At 35.5% G+C, this 14,442-nt stretch overlaps 1 protein-coding gene across 3 annotated transcripts in view; it reads left to right on the forward strand.

Annotated features, from left to right (window-relative positions):
• PBX3 (PBX homeobox 3) overlaps positions 1 to 14,442 on the forward strand; it is a 204,971-nt gene that overhangs the window by 150,246 nt on the left and 40,283 nt on the right. For 2 of the 3 annotated variants that reach the window (XM_023628884.2, XM_023628885.2), the window contains exon 3: positions 3,239 to 3,480. In XM_023628884.2, the coding sequence (XP_023484652.1) occupies positions 3,239 to 3,480 (242 nt within the window). Of the gene's footprint in view, positions 1 to 1,168; positions 1,251 to 3,238; positions 3,481 to 14,442 lie in introns of all 3 variants that reach the window. The other variant, XM_070251822.1, reaches the window with a different exon arrangement.

Consider the following 14,442-nt stretch of genomic DNA (forward strand, 5'->3'; position numbering starts at 1 on the left):
TGCACAGCATGTTGAAAGACAGCTAATTAGGATTTGCTGAAAGATATGCAAAAACTGTGGGCTTATAACAAAGCCAAGTTCATTGTTAAACAATGTTTTACTGTGTTTGTATGATTTGTCTAAATCTTAGGGATACTGAAATGAATGTTGTGGTTATAAGTAGATTGCAATTAGGGTTGTTGTTTTTTAAGTTTATAATGCTATAATAACTAAGGAGCCTAGATGTAAACTTTATAAATCTCTATAAATGTTCCAGTATACGTTTTTGGATTAAAAACAAGAATGGCCAATTTTTAAATTATTATTTTCCCAAGGTTCAATTTGAAAGTATCAAATCTTTTGATAGAAAAACAGTCCCATTCATTCTGGCCCTTGGAAATTTAGGTTTATTAAAATGTGTAGAGGTGCCCACAGGAGAAGATGTGCCGACTGGAAGCCGTGTGTGACTGTGGCAGTTTAGTAGGCTAAGTAACAGTGAGTGAATAGGTAGGTAGGATGACGAATAAAATAGTAACTTAAATGTAAAGTAAGAAAATAAATAAAAATATTCAAATAAAAAATAATTTTGGAAACTAGGTATTGCTATTTAAAGATCTATGATCATGACTTGGCTTAATAAAGAAAAAAATTTGATTCACTTTTCCAACTATAGTTATGAAAATGACTTCAGTATTGATAAATAGCTTTCTCAATGTTACCTAATTGCAAACTGCTCTAGTACTTTTCATCCAAAGGAGTATGAACTTTTTGTTGGGAAATGATTTTCTGGTTAGCTTTGATGCACATAATTTATAAAGTAAATGCAGAAGGATTGCATTAAAACATTTTTTCCTGTAGTTGAAGCAAACACTGAAGTGTTGATTTACTTATGATTTTAGAAGTAAGAGATATTATTCATCACAAGGGGAAAATGTTAGACCAGCTGAAAATACATACTTATTTTTATTTGTGTCTACTACTATTGAGTTTAAGGGGTTGCTTGTTATTGGTATGGTGGTGTTGGTTTATATACGTATTAGGTATGTATAAAAGTGGCATAGATGGCTAATTAGTTGTGTCTTTTGCATTTCTTCCTGATGAATTTCCTTCTTCTGTCTCCCTTATAGTCTGTCTGCTTCCTTGTGTATTAGTCATTGAGCATCTTCTCTTGTTTGCCACACTTGTGCAGGGAAGAGTAATAATTTTGACTATGGATGTTGATCTGCTATTAAAGAACCTCACCAAATGTCCATAGGAAAAGAGCGATATGTGTAAGTACAAGAGGAAAAGTAGAAACCTGGAGGAACCTTGAGGTAGATAAAAAACAGATTTCCAGGAGAGGCACCAGCATCTGTGTAAAAACAAAAAAGAAACAACAAACACAAAAATGTGAGCAAAAATTTAGTTTAAAAATGAGAATCTTAAGGAATTCCCAAACAAATAGTATAAAATGAAACAGAGCCCAAAGTGCAAGATAAGAGGTTGCTCAGTGGTCCTCGTCGCATGCGAAATGCACAGGAAACTCGGTAGATGGAACTACAAGCATGTCTACATCATGAGATTTTAACATCTAACAAAGTGAATTAGAAGGAAAGAAAATCAAAGATGTTAAATTAAAATCCCAGTGTAACCAACATTTGCCAGTTCTAGAACAATATTGGGCAGTTTCCTGTAGATCTAGAAGAAATGACAGATACATGTTTGTCTATCTTTAATTATCAGTGATGTGCTGATACTGATTTTACCTTAAGAGAGTTATCTAACTTTTTGCGTCCCTAAATGAATTTATTGTTTTAGTATATTATAGTTTTCAAACCTTACTTATTTACCTCTGAACAGGCAACAGATATAATTTTAAATTATTGTGAATTAGTTTTATTACCCAGTTGAAATTATTCTGAAGTATGCTTTTAAATGAAAGTGACAGCTTTAAAGTGTTTTGAGGGAGGATATTAAAGTTGTGCATTTGAGTTAAGACAACCAAGAGTTCTGTCATGCTGTGGGTGTAATTCAGGACGTCTAGGAATGAAATCTGTTCCTAAAAGAATTAATGGTACTTTTAGGTTAGCATATAAAATCACAGAGCTGGTGCTCAGTTGAGTAGTTGGCAGCTTATAGATGTTACTGTCATGTAAGTTACACTAGACACAGAGTGTGCACCACTGTGGATAAACAACAACAGGCACAGACGCAAAAGGCAGAATCCAAATGTAGACATGCAAGTTGCCAACTTCCTTCCCCCCTCCCCAAAGATGCCTTGTAACTAGTGTGGGGAGCCTGCTTTTAAACAGATTTACAGAGGTTAATTGGGCTGGGATATTTTAGATTATGTTACATGTTAATGAAAATGCTGATTTTGAGCTGTCATGACTCCAGTGCTTTTTATACCATGATAATTATTTTAAAACTTCGTCTTCTGTGTTGTTGAAAACATCTTGGCAGAAAGCCTGTGTGACCTGATTAAACCTATGAATTGTCAGCTGTGATCTATAGTACTCAGATGAGGTTGCTGACTGGGCATCACTTAGGAAGTTCTTGATTTAAAAGCAAAATTAGATTGAGAGTACTGTACCCAGCACCATATTGCCATGTCGATGGTACATTTTTAATACTGTATTTAGTGTCCTGCTTTTATAGTTTGCTGGCAATTGCTTAACAAATTCATTTAATAATATATATTTTTAAAGCATAGCTAATTACCTCATAATGTATGCATTTCTCTTCTCCCCTGAAATTACATGATGGAAAAGCCCATCTAATTCTGTTTATTTTCTAATTTTTGGATATAGCTTATGAATTAATTATTCTATGGGATTTTAAATTCTGTTCTTCCAATTTTACAGAGAAGCAGAATAATCACCTTCTGATGGTTTTTAAAATATCCTTAGAATTATTTTTTCCTTTCTCAAAATCTCAAATTTTTTACCCCCTTCCCATTTTATGCTTAAATCGTCTAAATCTAGGAAGATTAGGTGTTAGAATATTCTGAGAAGCCACTGTTCCTTTTTTCTAAGGATCCAATGTGGGATAAATTGAAAGGGGATGATATTAGAAATTATAGGATGCATGTAAATATTATCTTGAATAGAATTTTCATACTTACTTATGCTTATTGATAAAATGTGAACAATGAAATTCTCAGAGTGAATTGTAGTACACTGATGTTGTTTAATCATTTTCTCAAATAAACAAAATACTCACACTGTTTGTCCTGTTTCTCGCTTCTTCTCTCTCTGTTTCTCTCTCTCTTTCCTTGAAGGTCTCAGCATCAGAGGAGCCCAGGAGGAGGACCCTCCCGATCCCCAGCTAATGAGACTGGACAATATGCTTTTGGCAGAAGGGGTTTCAGGTCCTGAGAAAGGTGGGGGATCGGCGGCAGCAGCTGCAGCCGCGGCAGCCTCTGGAGGTTCTTCAGATAACTCTATTGAACACTCAGATTACAGAGCCAAATTGACCCAGATCAGACAAATCTATCACACAGAACTGGAGAAATATGAACAGGTCAGCAGCCGCCACTCTCATAGTCCTGCACAAACCCTCTATTGCTCTTCTATTAGACTGCGCTAACCAATTCTGAGGGCTGTGAGGGGTAGGTGTTACCACAAAGAGCAAAGTAAATAAGGTCAATGCAAAAATCCAAGTGAATTGTTGGATTCATGAAATGAAGTCCCTTTGAGATTTTGGAGGTGAAGCTAAACCTATTTTATCCCATCTGCCTGTTTTAGTTTTATTCATTCCTCACATTCACGTGCCCTTACTACCACACCTGCAGCCATGCTTCCCCTTTGGCCTCACTGCTTGGTGCTCTTCACAGCTCTGTAAATTAACATTTGTGCACTGGCCTTGTTCATAAGCCCTAACAACTTTTCAAGGGAAACATTGTGTAGTGGGCTCTTCCTCGTATGCTGTGAGCTCCAGAATCCTCCTAGGAATTAATTCTTATGGATTGTGCCAGACTATAGGGGAGGGAGCTAACTTCACAAAGTAAGCAGGTTCTGACCTGTCTCTCTGAGGAGGAGACCTCCCAGGATAATTATAGGTACCCTGGGACAGGGAATAGTACTCGTGTGCTAAGTTGTTGATTAGAAAGAGAACATGGATTAGAAATGCTATTTTCAGCAATTATATTAACCATATTCATTGAATCTAAGATATCTTTGATTTTAAGCTGTTACCATTGTTTTATGTATCATGAAGAAAAAATTAACACTGCTTAATTTAACTATAACATGCCATTGATTGTAAAATGCTTCCAAACATCAGATATGTTTAAAATGTGGGAAAAAATTAGTAAGTCTTAGATTCAATGAAATAAGGTAAAATGGTGGTTCATTTTAAATATATTTTAGCTGTTATTTTAAGCCTAAAAACCTGCTTAGTTTGAGGAATTCTCACTGGAAGTTAATAAAAAAATAATATTATACAAATGTTTAAATGTACCCAAAAATAAAGAGAATATTATTAAGTTGAATCCTATGAAATGTGAAGTTTTTAGGCCAAAAATAGTTGTGTATTGGCAGTTTTATAGAGTTCAATCTAAAATAAGGAACCCCCCCTAGATACCCATTACCCAGAGAAATAATTATCAACATTTTATCAATCTTATTTTGTCTACCCACTCCCCTGCCTTGCTTTTTTTTTTTGGTGGAATATTTTAAATCAAGTCTTAGGCATCATATCATTTCACCCATAAATACTTCACTATGTAGTAAGGTACTTCTTAAAGTCCAAACACCGTAGTGTGATGTGGGAGTCCTAGTCAGGTTTAATACTAATTTTTCTTCTAAGTCCCCTGTATAGTGTCAGTTGTGTATGTTACTTTTTCATTGCTTTCTATAATATTCTGGATATGGTGGTGTTAAGCAAGTACTGGATTCTGTCCCAGAGGTGAGTGTGTTTTGAGGGAGGGTAGAAAGATTTATATAGCTTTGTGTTAAAATACAATATAAATTAATATTATAAGATGTTGTCTTTTTTCCTGAATACGACTTTCTGGGTTCTCAAACTGTATCTCTAGTCTCATTTGTAGGAATAATTTTTGATGGAAGATGTGCAAATGAGAATTTTAGAAAAATTATCTTGTGTATGTATGTAGAAAAAATGGAGCTTCTGATTTGACATGTGAATAATTGAGAGTAAACAAAATAAGTCATGGTTGAAAAGGTTGCCCTGAGCATAAACAGTAGAAAATGGTTCTAATTTGTGGTATAATTCTAATTGCATAACTTTATGTTAAATACATCTATACATACTTACTAAATAAATACCACCAGTCACTTTGCATGGAAAGGTTTGTATTATTAGGGGTCAAATGACCTGAATCCTTTAGCTGAGGAATTCAGGTGATTCCTTAGTGTCTCCTGCCATGTTTCTTCACACTGGCATCCCTATTTTCTCCCGATAGCCCTATTAGAAGTTGGGTGAAGCTGGCATCAGAGTCACCAGGTTTTTTTGTTTTTGTTTTTGTTTTTGCTTTAAAAATAAACACGTACACACAAGTTCTCCATAAACTAATCTATAATATGTATTTTTGCATTAAATATAAAATTGGGAAATGAGTTTTAAAATGTAAATATGAATCTTATTTCTAGATATATTAGTAGCCTAATAAAAACCGTTTATATTCCTTTCTCATTTTTGCTAACACTTTCGGAAGGAAAAATGTAGATATATAAAATTGATGGAGTATTATGGACAAATAAATAGATGGGATATAATGACTACTTGGCTATTTCAACAGAATTTTAGTTTACACATTTTCTTCTGTAGGTTCTGAATTGTTTTAGAAATAACATAGCAGCATTTAATTCTCCTGAGTTGTCTTTGGGGCTGGCTTTTGTAGCTCTTCTGTCTGTAGTTCCTAAGTTATTAGGATCTGGGAGTTTTGACATAAGATAGTCAACTTTTCTTTTCAAGTCTTTGGGATACAAGGGCTTTATCTGGGATAGACCTTTCAGGGGTATGCTTTCAAGTTACTAGAGGGGCTAAGCAGAATTAAGGGAGATGAAGGGGGTGGCATTTCTAAAATAGATAGTATTATAATTTCCATTTTACAGATGAGAAAATGAGACTCAAGTGATTTGTCCAATGTCACACATCTGGTTAGTGTCAGAATCAGGCATTGAAATCAGTTTCTGACAGTATGCCTTTCTTTTCCATTGATAAAAGCTATGCTGCTACTGGGGCTTGCCCAGTGGTACAGCGGTTAAGTTCACACATTCCGCTTTGGTGGCCCGGGGTTCGCCGATTCGGATCCTGGATGTGGACATGGCACCACTTGGTAAGCCATGCTGTGGCAGGCATCTCATGTATAAAGTAGAGGAAGATGGGCACGGATGTTAGCTCAGGGCCAGTCTTCCTCAGCAAAAAGAGGAGGATTGGCAGCAGATGTTAGCTCAGGACTATCTTCCTCAAAAAAAAAAAAAAAAAATTATGCAGCTACTTATGTAGAATGGGAAAATAATTCAGGTGTTTTCCACTTTTCTCTGATTTGCCCATGTTGGATTGCGTTTGGAACGGGACCAGAGTAGAGATGGAAAGAACTATTTTAATCACTTTCCAGAAATTATATTTTTCCTCCTAAAAGTGAACATGAGTACTCTGAGTGACAGAAAATGCTTGTTAGTAAATAGAAAGAACATATACATTAAGGCAGAAGCATCATCAGAAAATTGTGTTGTCTTTTACTAAAAGAAATAAACTACATTGGAATCTTAGAGCTATTCACTCTACTGTATTTTGCAGTGAAGCAGTAATGAAAATATATCTGAAGCCTGTTTAGATTTAGGTTGCCATAAAATTAACAAACACCACCACCGCGGTAAATTAAAGTACCTTATAAACACAGCCACATTTACAAAGCTAAGCAGACGAGAGCTACAGTTTGAGCAAAATTGAATCCAAGCTGCAAGGCTCAGTTTTATGTGTGTGTTTTAGGAATGATACTGTCTTTAAAATCCTGGGGTGGTTTTCCTCCAGAAAATGTCCTTTGACCAAATGTGTCCATTACACAGGCTCAGATGTGTAATGATTTTTGATGATGACCATCTTAATTCACTTATAACACTTTTGAAATAGTGGGCATAGTGTATTAGAGTAAGTTTCTTTAATATTACTACCACCCGAAAGGAAACAGAACTATTTTACTTTTCTCTTTTTGATCCTGACACCCAACAGGAATATGATAATTTTCCAAAGCTTGTACCAACTGTCTTGTAATATTTTGTCTTGGGTGCATTGCCTCCCCCTTTAGTGGGGAGAAAAATCTGGTTGTTTCTTTGTCTTCTTGTTGATCAGCTGTAAGTTTTGGAAAATGCTTTTACTGTACCTTCCAAATATGCTCTTATGATTAAAGGCCCCACTAATAGAATAGGTGAATTCCTAACGAACTTGAGCCAAGAGTCCTGGGAAGCCTGTTTTTAAGAATTAAAGGCCTTCTTGGTTCTTCCCCATCTCTGCCAAAGGGAAATGGGCACATTGGTTTTAGCAAATGAAATTTGACTTAGACATTTGTTCTCAGCTAAAAAGGAAAAGATATATCATGCCCTGTGCAGCTCTCCCACTTTGCTTATGCCAGAAGAAATGCTTGTACACAGGCAATTCACTTCATAATTTACAACTGCTATAATAGAGATGACATATTGAAAGCTATCTACTATAATTATATTGAAATACATTTTTGCTGAAGGCAAAAGTGCTACAAGGGTCCCAACCCTCCTTAGGCATCTGGAAACCTGCTTTCTGGGTTCACAGATGCCTTTTGAATTCACCTAAAATCAGGTAAAGCACTGGAGCCCAGCATGTACATGAAATGTACTCAAGACCAATCAGGTACCGTTTAGCTGCCAGAGGACTTGCAGACAACAGGGGGTTGTCGGGGGAATGGAGAGTGAGTGTGGAACCTAAACCTTTGGAAAGGCATGGCCTTGTGATTTTTGAAGATCTCAACGTTATGTGCTTACATTTGCTGGCAAAATCTCCTTTGCTTGTAAAGGAATTTTATTTTTATCAGGTTAAAAAATGCCGATGTTTTTACGTTAGAGGTTTTGTACCCCACCAACTCTTAATCCCATTTTGCTATTTCTTCTTAACAGTTAAGCAGGAAAGACAAAAGGGTGCTTCTTGATGTAAACTTTATGTTTTGTTTTCCCAGGCGAGGCTTTGCCATTTATTTCTCCAAGGGAAGGGTTTTGCTTCTTGTCAGCCTTCATGCTGGGTATTTTCCTTGGCTAGAAGGAGTGTTTGAGCGTTCCCCATTTTTCCTCCAAGTTTCTAGTTTATTGGCTCTATGTACCAAATGTCTCTTTGACCACAAACTTGATTAATAAAATGAATTATTTTATATTTGAATACTGTTTTTTCAACGTCTTAGAAAGCAGTGTTTGTATTTATTCAGGCAATGGGAAAGCAGAACTCTGTTAGGGAATCAGAGTAGGGACTTGCTTGCGGAATAACACACACAGAAATAGGAATTACATAAAATTTTCATTTTTATTGTCAATAATAACTGCCATTTATTAAGTATTATGTTCTAGACTCTGTGCAAGGAACTTAACATATATCATATGATGTAGTCCTTCCAAAACCCTCATGAGTTCGGTCCCTAAACTATGTAATCTTTGCGGCTATTCCTTAGGCATATTGGTCTCATTCGAACTGGCTTAGAAAGAATCTGTAATGTTGACTTTTTTCCTAAAACAAGAAGAATTTGTTGATTTAATAATCATTCCATAACTACAAAATCTATAGTATTGGACTAGAGTTACTTGCAAGGTTATAAAGACGTCTAGAAAAATGGGGACACACAAATTGAGAGGCATCAACTTTTAATAGAGATTTATTCTTTCTTTGAAAAGTGGATTTTAGAATGGAGGGTATTATGTTCTATCGTCTACAGTCAGCTTCTCTAGATGGTTACAAAAAATCAATTCAGTTTTTAGATCTGATCACTGAACCATTATAAAACTTCCTCTAACATCAGTGCTTGCTCACTGTCTGATTTTACATTTTCACACTCAGTGATGTGAACTTACAGGCAAGAAAGGGGTTGAATCTTGAATTCACAACTCAAAAAAGCACCACCATAAAATAAACAAAACCCTGACAATTTTAATTTTCAGTGTTAACCACATATGTATGTATATTGAGGAGACAGTTTTACTACCCAACAAATGTCATAAAAAATGTTATCTAAAATTCAAATATTTCAAATCCTCAATTATTTCTTGGTTTGGATTTTTAAGGAGAAAGGAACAAATGGCAAAGAGAAAGGCTCATAATAAGAATTGATTGAAGATACTTTTATCAGACAAAGACTTCTATGCTTTATGCTCACTTCACTATGTTATTTGCAATCTGTGTTTTAAAACACAAACAAAAATGCATCCTAGGGGCTGGCCCCATTGCCTAGTGGTTAAGTTTGGCACCCTCTACTTCAACAGCCCAGGTTTGGTCCCCAGACACAGACCTACACGGTTCGTCAGTGGCCATGCTATGGCAGTGACCCACATACAAAATAGAGAAAGATTGGCACAGGTGTTAGCTCAGGGTGAATCTTCCTCATTGGAAAAAAAAAAATGTGTCCTAGTAATTTTCAACAGCTGGTTTAAAAGAAAAAGAGATTTCTGCCATTACTGTAAATCAGAAAATTGAAGGAATAAAAGCTCTCATTTCCTAAATATTCCAGTTAACCAAGGTGTTTCTTCATTTGTATTGTGGACATTGACCAGAAAATTCTTAACTGACAGTTTCACTTGGAAGAATAATAAGGCAATGAAAAATTTTTCCATTGCCTATTTTAATAATGTAGTCTTGTAGGTGCGATGGAGGATATGATGAATGTTTGAAGTGAGCATCCCACCTTATAAATGGCATCGATGCCAGTTTGTGGTTGGGTGACCCTTCAAAACAACTCCGCAATCATTTGATCATTCTTACTGCATTTATATGTTTAAAATTTGTATACCTTTTAAGGAATAGGAGATGAGGCAGTACTGCGCTCTGCTCTGAAACTGGTACAGATGATGCTGTAAATGAGGCTGTAATTTACTTTCAGTGGTATAAAGGAAAAAAAATTACTTTGCCTAAAGTGTATGCATCTTTCTTAAGGGTGTACCCAGATTTTAATTATCTAAATGTAAATACTTAATGAATTTTACTTAGAGTAATGAGCTAAAGTGCACACTACATAAATGAGATGTTCTAATTAATCATGTATGAACTACTGGTTTAAAGAAAAGCTATGTGAATTCTGTGAATGTTGGGCTATTGCCAAATTGCTAATCAGCATTTGCATTCATAGATGACTTCACTTAATAAGTTGTGAGACATTCAGCAAATGTTTTAGGAAATTATGAGTTTTTAGAAGCAGAAACTTTTTGCTTTTAACCCTTTTTTTTCACATGAGCCTTTGGCTGCTTCTTAGAAACCATAGGTAAACTTTCATTCTGGAGAGATTAAAATACAGCCAGAAAAAAACTAAAGAGAACTAGCATCTCAGGTATCATTCACCCTGGAGTCTTGAATTATTTATCAAGACATATGCCCTGTCATAGATATATGTTACCATAATGTATGAGCTGGGTTTGTAGGAATTAGCATTGTTATATGTGCAAATTAGAAATGCTTCCATACTCCAGTACAACGGTTTTCAAACTTTTTGGTCTTAGGACTTAGACTCTTAAAAATTGTTGGCGACCTCCTAAGAGCCTTTGTTTGGTGGGTTATATCTATTAATATTTATTGTAATAGAAATTAAAACTGAGAAAAATTAAAAGTATTTATTAGTTAATTTTAAAATAACAATAGTAAATCATTATATGTTAATTTAACTAATACTTCTTTAAAAACCTGTATTTTCAAAAAAACCTTATTTAGTGAGAAGAATGGCACTGTTTTTACATTTTTGCAAATCTCTTTAATGTTGGGCTTAATGGAAGTCACCTGGATTCTCGTGTGTGCCTCTGCAGTCAGTCTGTTATGTAGTTGAAGTATATAAAGAACATCTGGTCTCACACAAATATGTCATTGGAAAAGGAAGGAGTATATTAATAGCCTTTTCAGATCATTGTGGATATTATTCTTTGAGATTACACCAAAACTTGACAAGTTGTAGTTTCTTACAGGTTAGTTATAATGTGGAGTCTGAAATCGTATCAATTAGCTTTTTGTACTCTGTTCCTTTAAAATTCATTGGTCTAGTTTGCACTTTGAGTGGATCTTCTACCTATGCATGTTTTTGTAACATCATGCATTGATCATTTGGAAAATATGGTTCACTGGGTTATGTATATCTTCCAATGTTGACACATTTCATTATATAATATCAAAATATCATATTTATTAATATCAACACCTAACTAATCAGAAAGTCTACTGGTAGACTGTCAAGCTCATGGTGGTGAATGCAAGTTTTCCAAAATTATAATTTTCACTTGAAAACTCAAATTTCATCACTGGCGTAACTATTGTCAACTGTTTTCCTTGACATGACAGGCTCACTTGATTCATTTTTGAGAAAACATCTGCCAGATACCCAAACCCAAGTCTGAATAATCGTAATTTGTCAATTTTGCTTTCAAATAAAAATGATATTATGTGAAAAAGCAGCGTTGGCCTACAACTTAATCACAGAGGTGCTTTCTCTGGAGGCAACCCTCTTTCCACGTGCAGAAGTGCTCTTTGGGTGCTTCTCATTTTGTCACACGGAATATTAAAAACTTAATCAAAGGTTGAGATGTAATAAAATGAATAATTGCTCTTGCTTTATGAAGAACATCCCTAAGTGAAACTGTCTTTTTTGGTGTGTGTGTGTGTGTGTGTGAATGGGTAGTGGTGAAGAACAGAAAAAGAAACATAAGGATTACTTAGTGTACTGTTTGCAAAAGAGTTTTTCTAACTAGCACATCGGTCCCCAAGCTGCTGTAAAAGCGTGCTGTCCGATACAGTTCCCACAAGTCACATGTAGCTGTTGAGCGCCTGAAAGCTGAAGTGCTGGACTTTCAGCTAGTCGGAATTGAGATATGCTGTAAATGTAAAATACATGCTGGATTTCAAAGTGCATAAAAGAAGAATGTAACATACCTCATTAACACTTTTCTAAAAATATTATGTGTTGAAATGTTAATTTTTTTACATATTGGGTTAAATAAAACATTGTTAAAATTAATTTCACCTAATTCTTTTTATCTTTTTAATGTGGCTACTAGAGAATTTAAAAAATTTCACATGTGGATCACAATATATTTCTTTTGGACAGCATTGCTCTAGAGAAAAGAGGTTTTATGACCAAGTTTATTTGGGAAAAGTTGGATACACCATTCTCCCTGAAGATTTATTATGCATATTGACATATTAGAAGTACTGAGGAGTCTTACAAAAAAAAAAAAACCTTTAAAAATTTTGGTTAACTCAGCATTTCCCAGACATGCTGTATTAACATTCCCTGGAACTTAGCTATAGAAGTGTAGAACTTTCAGATCTCAGTTTGGGAAAACAATTCTCTTTTACTTTATTTTATTGATTAGAAAACAGGACTAGAGTTTACAAATTAAATAATTTTGAAATTATGTGAGCATCTGTCTCTTCAGGGAAAGTGCAAGAAAAAGATATATTTCTTGGCAGGGTGACCACTTATTTTCAGCTTGGCACAAGATAGTTTAAGTTGGTAATATAGTGGGGAAAATCTTAAATTTACTTTTCTTTATTTTGGCTTCCTTTAAGATAGAAAGAACTTCTGCTTTTAGATCTGCAAATTTCCTTAGTGTTTTACTGTGTAATCACCTAGGACGATAATTCCTAGCCTTTTTTAGTTTTTGACTGGCTAAGAATCTGGAAAGAAAACAAACAAAAACTCCGGATTGTCCTCTCAGGAAATACACACGTGCACACAACTTGTAGAAGGAGTCATAGACATTCTGAACCTGTCCATGGACTGCAGGTTAAGAATTCTTCACTTAAAGTTCAGGGATAATATATTTACAGATATTAATCAACATTGCTCTTGAATTGTAATACAAAGGCACACCAATCAATAGATGTTTATTGGATGCCTACTGTGTTATATTGCACAATTTTATACTCTGAAGAATTTCATAAGTATAACATAGGGTTGCTACTCACAAGGAATTTTAAATTTCTCAAGACTTAAAACATATTAAAAAAACTTTGGTAAACAAAACTCATTTTACCTCACCTTAGAAATATTTATAGAAAAGCTCCATAAAAGCTTAAAGTAGCTGAAACACCCAGTGTACTTGAAAGGTTAGTCCTCTAATGAGCAGTTAGAAAAACCATCATGTGCTGTGTGTGAGCAATGTTCAGGATATCTTTAGGGAAGTGGACGTTATTATAGCTTCAAAATATGTCTTGCCGTGATCAATGATTGTTCTGTCTGCTCACCCTACCAGGGGCATTCATGCAGTAAGACGCAGAATCTCCTGTCTTGCTTTTTTAACGAAAATGCCAGAACACGTTCTTTTTATTCAGGGGTATAGACTGATGCTTTATTTACCAAAGCAATGCTAGATTTCAGTGTAGGCCCTGTTACATAGTTTTGTAGATCTAAACGAAGATAGGTGAACTGAAAGGCAGGGCCTGAGGACTGTGAACTCAAAAGTTTGAGACCCAAATCTGTTCCTTATTTTCCTGCTGCCCTTCCTCTAAAGAGTCAAGCTACTTTCCCCGTCTTCCATATATGGCTCATATCCACAAATAGGGCCCACACTGCAGCTAAATTATACTAGGACATTGGCATGCTTGGTATCCAGGGCCCTTCTCATGCTAACGCAAACCTGAATCCCCTCTTCTCCTCTACATATTCTCTCTATTCCTCCGAACTTGCTACATACCACTATTTCCAGGGTTTTTCTTGTGCCTGGAATTCCTCCTGACTTCTATCTTTATCCACCTTTCAAAAATCCTACCTATTCTTTAGAGCCCAAATGTTGCTTCTGCCATAAAGCCTCATGTCATCTCTGCCTCCAGATGAGACTACTCCCTCCTCTGAACTTAGGAAGCACTTATTCATATTTTCCTGTGACACTTTGCATAGACTGCCCTGTTTGAGAATTTGTTTTTTATATATTTTATCGCACTGAAGCCCAGGTCCACATCTTGCTCATTTCTGTGTCCCTTAATAGCACTTGGAAGACTTTGAACTTCATAGTCCTTCAGTAAACATTTGTTGAATAAATGTAAAACCCCAGGGAAGATAGGAGGTGCTTAGTATTAACAAATAACATATACTTATATAGAGGAGTTGGAAGAGAGCATCGTCCAATAGGAAAACCTCCTTTTGGAACCCGGACAAGGGTGAGTGGGAAGGGCAGTTGAGTGCTATGTCTCCCTTGCATGTCTGGCCATTCCTAGTTTCAGAATTTCTTGCTGCCCCATCTAACTACCACTGCCATTTCACAAGTGTCTTAGTTTTCATTTTACCCTACCCACTGCAGAATGCCATTGGCA

This window comes from Equus caballus, chromosome 25 (assembly GCF_041296265.1).
Source record: "Equus caballus isolate H_3958 breed thoroughbred chromosome 25, TB-T2T, whole genome shotgun sequence".
Lineage (NCBI taxonomy): Eukaryota > Metazoa > Chordata > Mammalia > Perissodactyla > Equidae > Equus > Equus caballus.